At 38.6% G+C, this 7,604-nt stretch overlaps 1 protein-coding gene across 1 annotated transcript; it reads left to right on the forward strand.

Moving 5' to 3' along the window:
• The first annotated feature begins 5,745 nt into the window (after positions 1-5,745).
• On the forward strand, positions 5,746-5,931 carry LOC119824564 (keratin-associated protein 8-1). Its single transcript, XM_038344762.1, has one exon. It carries the CDS (start codon positions 5,746-5,748, stop codon positions 5,929-5,931), a length of 186 nt encoding a protein of 61 aa, XP_038200690.1.
• Positions 5,932-7,604: the final 1,673 nt, after the last annotated feature.

A 7,604-nucleotide genomic window follows, 5' to 3' on the forward strand; every position in this document is an offset into this window, starting at 1 on the left:
CAGTGGATGAAGGCTGCTAAGGGCACTGAAAAGCAGGTCACTGGGAGCCTCAGTAGATTCTGCCAAGTCACTGGTCTGACAGTTCCTGCCTCTTCTTGTTCCCAGCTGTTTCCAGATGTCTTCCCAGTGATTTGTGTGAGTCAGACTACCACAAGAACTTTCAAAGGTTGTGAAACCTGTGGATTCATTTTGTTTGTTTTTCTGGAATGGGACCCCACACGCTTGGAAGTTGTCTTCCAATCTTGAATGTTGCAAGTCTAGGATATAAGATGGGAAGAAAAAATGAAGCTGTTGCTTCTACTCTTATTTTTCAGTGTTGGCTTTTCTTTTTTAATTTTAAATTTTAAGTATATATTTTTTTAATTTTTGAGATTATAATATAGTTACAACATTTATTCCTTCCTTTCTCTCCCTCAAAACCATCCTATATGCCCTACCTTGATCTCTTTCTGGTTCATGGCTATGTTTTCTTCAATTATTGTTTTATATGTATATGTGTATATGTATATGATGTATATGTATATGTATATATACACACACAACCTGTTCAGTCTGTTTAATGTTGTGTATTTATATACATTTTCAGACCTGACATTGGTACTGAATAACCAATTGATGTACTCTTCCCTGGGGAAGACTGTTTCTCCCATTCTCAGTAGTCCTCAGTTCCCTGTTGTTCTTTGTGCACCACTGAGGCCTAATGATTTTCTTCCTTCCATGCTAACACATCTATAGGTGTTGTTCTTGTTCAACTCAAGTTTAGGAAGCCATGTTGGCGAGACTTTATAGGTGTAGGTTCTGAAATTGCTAGGAGACAAAATCTTACAGTAAGCTCCTGACCATCTGGCTTTTACAATCTTCCTACCTCAGCTTCCAAAATGATTACCAAGCCATAGGTTCAGAAACTGTGTTGTAGATGTATACTTGGACTGAGCTCCACAACTCTGCAGTTTGATTGGTTGTATTTTCTTGTAGTGGTCTCTGTTACAAAGAGAGTTCCTATGATGCAGGGTTAGGAGTACACTTAATTCTGGGCATAAATGACAAATATTTAGAATGTAGTTAGAAACTATGCTAGTTTTAGTAAAGGGATGGGTGTTTTAAATCTTTCTACTTCATTGCCCTCAGGGTTTTGGCTCTAATATGTTGATAAGGCTTCTTAAATAGTCTCTTGATTATTCTAATGCAGTTTGTAGATAGCTAATTTTGGTTGGAGTGTGTGTATGTATGCAAACATGTTAAAGACAGGGATACTATATTCTACTGTTTATTCTCATGCTACTTGTACTGAAATCTTTGTGTGTGTGTGTGTGTGTGTAACATAATAAATTTTGTTGTCTAAACATTTTGGCTGTGGGTATCAGATTTAAAAAGTCTTTTTTAAAAAATGTTGTTAGTATGTTTTTATAACCTATTGAATCCAATTCATGCTCCCTATATACTCATCTGTGTGGGGCCATACACTGGAGCATGGCCAATTGGACAGGGACCAAATCCCTAAAATAATCCTGACTCTCTTTCCCCTAGCAACCAATGCCTGTCAATATCTCCTCAGCTAGGGATAGGCACTTGTGAACACTACCATGCTGGAGTGTTCATCAGCCTTATTTTGTGCAATCAACCAGCGTGAGTGCAATGACCCTGCCATATTCAGAAGACATTCAAAGCAGCCCTTGCTGACCGCCTTTTCAGCACTGGCCTCCATTAATTCTTTTACATCTGAGAGTCTGTTCAGCTATTTGTGACTCCTGGAAGGCTCTCCATGACTTTACAACACCTTAGCAAATGTACTTTCAAAACTTTCTCTCTCTCTCTCTCTCTCTCTCTCTCTCTCTCTCTCTCTCTCTCTCTCTCTCTCTGGAATGTTACCTAGATCCTACTGTTCCCGTATCACTGTTGACTAGTAAAACACAATTTCAAGACAATGTTAATATATTTATTCCTTCCAGGACGGTGCTTTGCCAGTCAGAATCCACTAATTCAGATGACAGAATGGTGCATTCTTTCCTTTTGCCCTTTTCGAGGAGGACACGTGCCATGCACTTCATTTGCTGGTCATTTCCAGCGTAGTTAAACTTTTCTCAGCCATTTTGATCTTTACAATTTCTAGCAACTAACAATTGCCTGGCATTCAAGCGATGCACAGTTCATATCCTTTTAGAATGTTTTTTTTCTGAGATAGGATTTCTCTGTAGCTTTGGAACCTGTCCTGGAACTCGCTTTGTAGACCCGACTGGCCTTGAACTCACAGAGATTCACCTGCTTCTGCCTCCCAAGTATCGGGAGGGATGTGCCACCACCACCCGGAAGTTTATGTCTTTTTAGAAACATGCTTGCTTATTGAAAGTTACATTTTGTATTCTGGGATGACCACCGCCATATACACTAAAGCTCATTGAGTGGGTTGACAAGGCTCCCCAGTGGTAAAGCGTTTGCCTAATGCGCGGGATCCTAGGCTTGATACCCAACACCAGGAAAACAGCAAAAATAAAAACATTTCTTTCTAATTGTTTTGTATTTTTAAGGAACTAATATACTCAGTAGAGCCATTGCGTTGGAAGGCGATGAGACTTGTGCACCTTTGACCTGCTTTTTCTTCTGTAATTTGTGTACATATCTTTCTCCTTTGTACAAAGGAAGGAACAGGATCCCCCCCCCATTTTTATGCGTATTAACTTTATTTTAAGTTAAAGAAGAGAAATAAAAATGAAACAAAGCTAGTGATTATATACCATTTTAGGAATACCATTACATAAGAAAAATATCCTGAGCTTTGTTCAAATGACTACCCAGCAATCATTGCTCCAATGTTGTCATTAAATATGTGTTTCTTCCTGAGACCCCTGTATGGTGTAGGTATTTTGGGGAGGATGTGCAGGAGAGACACTCGAGCTGCGTTTGTTTTGGATTAGTGCTGATTAGTACAGATTAGTTTGGATGAGTTCAGATTCCTTCTGGAGTTTCCCTCAACTCATCAGAAGTCACTGGGAAGACCAAAAAGATTTCTTTTAGGGTCTTACTAATGATAGGTGAAAGAGAAATAAACTTAACTGGGAATATAAGGATGGATTACCATGGACCTCTGCCATCTCTGTAAACAACAAAGCAACTTTCATGAAGAAACAGTGTTCTGGAGTTCTCTTCTCAGCTACTCTGCCACTTCACCTGGAGTGTGCATTGTGAGCATTCATGGCTAAAGATGCTATGTTGAGATGTATCTCTTCCATAATATCAAGTCCAGGAAGATGCAGGGAAGAGCTTGAAGTGATGGAGTCAGAAGATCGTTTATGGGGAAGAAAAATACAGATTTTTGTCAGGCAGCAAAGTAGTAAAAACACAGAATTTACTACTTTTTTTCACTAACATTGTTGTTTTTGTTGGCGTTTAAATTCTTCATGGTGATTTACTTTTGCATTGATTTTGTGTTTATATCATTTTCCTTTTCACAAGAAAGGCTTTCAGCATGTGCAAAGTTCAGGGTCTATGAAACGTTCATTCTCCTTGAGAACTGTATATCAGAACAAAACGTTTATATATTCAATTAGGTTGAGTTGCATATTATTTTTTTTAAATGACTTGCTGAGAAACACTATGTTTCCATGAATTTCTCTCTTTAGATTATTTTCTGTATAAATTGTGGCTCTTTTTTTTTAAAACAGGACTTATAGTTGTTTAAAAAGATAGCAAATTAAATTCTTTATTAACCATTGTTACTCATATGCTGATCATTGTTCAATAAAGCTGTATGTTACACCATCAAGGGCCTAAATCAGCATGTGTCAGATTGGGTAGGTGGGGGGTGGGGGTGGAGGAATTTATTCAATCAGGCTTTTATAATTGAACCATGGCATCGATTCAAATATTTTTCTTATTATATGATGTATTTTGGTTTAATTCTTTCCCCATTGTTATCTACATTTTTGTATTAAATGCAGCAATATGATACAGGTTGCAATATAATATAGCTCATTCTAAGGACTTTAAGAAATGCTTTTCTGCCTAATATCTTTACACTTAGGAATGAAAATAATTGTACTTTTCTGGTCCTTTTCAGTTGTACGTCACATTAAGGGTTTGGATTTTAAGTTCTGATTCACCATAGGCAGCACCCTGCTTTATGAAGCAGGGTGATGGGGCAACTCTGAAGGTGTTTTCAACATCGCCTCTGCTGTAATTAAACAATTAGTGGTTAGAACACTGGTACAGCTTTGAGGTTCTCTAAGAGTCCCACTTTGTCCTTGGAATGAACGTATGCCCCCTTCCTCTTGGCAGAGTAAAGTCACTTCTGGAATGTTATGTGAAGTCTGGGGCTTGGTGTATAACACATGTCTGTTTTGTACCGTCTAGGTTGACTCTGTTCTGTTTTATTTTTTATTTTTTTTTTTAGATTTTACATTGCTTAATAATTGCTTTATTAATACACAGAATTTTGTTTTACACTATTTTAGATATTTAAGTTTTTAAGAAATTAATCATTGATCTGTTTTTTTTTCTCATGGTTTATTTTTTTTATATTTAAAAATTTCCATCTCCTTCCCTCCTTCTCCCCCCTCCCTCCTATTTCATGCTATGTGCCCTCCTCTTCTGTGGTGCTTTCTTTAAGCCCCATATAAAGCTCCATGAAGGGAAATCTCCATGCAAGCATTGAAGAATGGTTTATCAGGTCATATACAGTCCAAGACAGTTTTGGTAAATCTGCTCCTGCCTCTAGTTCTTATTTGTAGACTAAATCTCTGTTTAAAGGGGATTGGTCTAGGCTCCCTATCCTAGGGTACATAATCATTCAAAAATGAAACAACAGTAAGTTAGTATCATGACTTGATTCTTTATAAAATCATCATATTTTTCAGGTAAAATGCTTTTATTGGATCTAATAGAAAAATAGTCTTTGTTTTGGGACAAAAATTTCCATATTTTTTCTGTTTTGCAAAGTTATTACTTTTAATATTTACACAAACCAGTGTATCAAATCAACAAATCATACTGGTTTGACATTTAGTATTAGGATTAATCAACAAATTACACTTTGATGTTATCAATTTTTATTTGCAGAGGTGGTATAGATAGATATGTATTACTAGATATAATTCTGATGGAATCTATAAAATTAACTTTTCTACAGTTTAGTTTTCTACACAGATTAGCTTAGCTATAGGTGAGGGAAGGTCTGTGATGAGTGTCTTACACACGAGAAAGAGAGAGAGAGAGAGAGAGAGAGAGAGAGAGAGAGAGAGAGAGAGAGAGTTCTTCAAGACAGAAAATGCCAAGAGTTTCATTGATTTTGAGACAAACTCATAACTTATTATTTGACCTCAAGTGTCCAACATATATCTACTGAAAACCTACCCTGGCTATATAAGTTCAGAGCACAAGATGACCACATTAGAGCTAACATCATTGGAATCTTTCTCGGCGTTACAAAGCCTGCTTACTGAAATTATATACAGGGTCTGTAAGACCAAGCACTTTGAAGTCCGGCAATAACCCCTTTTTGGAAGGCACATAATTTGTTTGATGGAATCGTCTCCTTGCATTATATCACACGAAAGCTTTCTTAAAGACTCTTAGGCAACAGCACCGCGAATTAACGAGCTCTGTGTAGTGCAAATTGGTGTCAAGAATGAAAATGAAGGCCCTGTGTTTTCTTAAGCCACACCCCTCCGTCAGGGTATATAAAGACGGTCTGAGACTGCAGAACCCATCACACTCACTCCCTTCCTACCTAAGCTTTCCACTCCTCACATCATGTACTACACCGACTTTGAGGGCTCTGTCTTCCCAGGGTGCTACTGGGGCAGCTATGGCTACCCCCTGGGGTACAGCGTTGGCTGCGGCTATGGCAGCACCTACTCTCCAGTGGGCTATGGCCTTGGCTATGGCTACAATGGCTGTGGGGCTTACAGAAGATACTGGCCATATGCTCTCTACTGATGTGCTGTGATCTCCTGGTGTAGATTCATCTCTTCGTGAAGACTGAGTGGCACCTCCAGCTTCCAGCTTTACCTTCTTCTTTCGTCCTCACTTGCTCATCAACCTCTTCCCAGAAGCTGCTTTTCAGATCTTACAACTGAATCTCAAACAAAGGAACTGAAAATCTAGACGATGCCTCTAGCTGCCTTCTCTGGATGCTGTTTATTGGGACTTTTTTTCAGAAGCTTGGCAACCATCGTGGCATGCATTTGCTTTTGAATTTTTCAAGACTCTCATGATGCCCTGTCATGGTGAAGTTGTGGATGTGTCTGTCAAATTCTCAATAAATTTGTCTCAGCTTGAATAATGATATCCTTGAGTGGAGTTTTCTTGGTATGTGCATATTTTCTGACGCATTGAGCGGGGGAAGGAAGCAGGTTTATTTTTAATCTCTTAGCCTTAGGAGTTGTGAAGAGGCAAATAATCCTTGATCCTGTGTGATAAATTGGTAAAAGGGTGGTAACTGATCCTGGAAAAGAGTTGCTTCTCTGAGCCTTCCCCATGTTGTGAATTATTGTGGCGCAGAAGGTGGATGGGAAGAAGACAGCAAAGAAGGATTTTTATGGGTCAGACGTCTCGCATGCCAAGGATGCGCCGGGTGTTCTCTGGCATCACTCTCCCATCTCACTATTCCCGCCTGTCCTTAAGAAAACCAACAGAGGAGCAACTTCCACAGCTATTCTGTGTTAGCGTAGATGAAACTCACTGTGATCTCTCTCCCAGGGAACAATGATTGCAGAATTTAGCACTATGTCCTCTCTTTAAGGACTCTGGAGCATTAAGTAATAGAGAAGGAACACACATCTTTCGGGAGTCTGAGATTTTGTTAAGTGAAGTGATAAATCCCCTGTATCAAATCATCTTAGATGTCTACTTTATAGCTTAGAGGCACACAGGTTAGAGGCAACGATGGGAAGCTTCTTAATCTTTGAAGAATCAATACCAGGTAGTGAGCTCCACTATTAAAAGATATGAGCTATAACAAATGAGTATCTGTGAACATACATCAGCCTTTCTTTCTATTCCGTGTGAGAAGAGAGCAATAGCTCTTTTATAAGACATGTCGACAATGTCTCAATCCTGTTGCAAACATTTTGTGTGCGGTACAAATATTCTCAGCAATGGGTGATTTGGCTGAGTTCTGCATTTTTACTGAATATCTGCAGATGGTTTTACTGACATCACTCACTCAAACATGTAAAGACTGGAGAGGATCACTTTAGAAGAGAATTTTCTACACCACATTTTTCATTCCATGGATGCCTGTCAGCAAACATTAATGTCAAGAATAGCTAATAGCGTATTTCTTTTTAACAACAATGGGCATTATCACAGCCAATACAACCTCCAGTTCATTATAGTAGACACAATGTTAACTCATGCTTAGAACTATGAATTAGATAAACCCACAGTCTAGAATAAAACAGGTAAAGAGAGATTAGGAAAATAGATCAACTAACTGGAATGAGAAAATGTACTGATTTGGGATGATTTCTGACTACTGTAAGGTCTTGGGTTTCAACTGATACCAGAGAGCCTCTAATCCAGTGTTTCTGAATCAGAAGTATGCAGGGGAGTGGTCTTCACAGCTGATGTGAACTATAAATGCCTCACCTCAGGCATTCTGACTTGGT

The sequence above is a fragment of the Arvicola amphibius genome, chromosome 10 (assembly GCF_903992535.2).
Source record: "Arvicola amphibius chromosome 10, mArvAmp1.2, whole genome shotgun sequence".
Classification (NCBI taxonomy): domain Eukaryota; kingdom Metazoa; phylum Chordata; class Mammalia; order Rodentia; family Cricetidae; genus Arvicola; species Arvicola amphibius.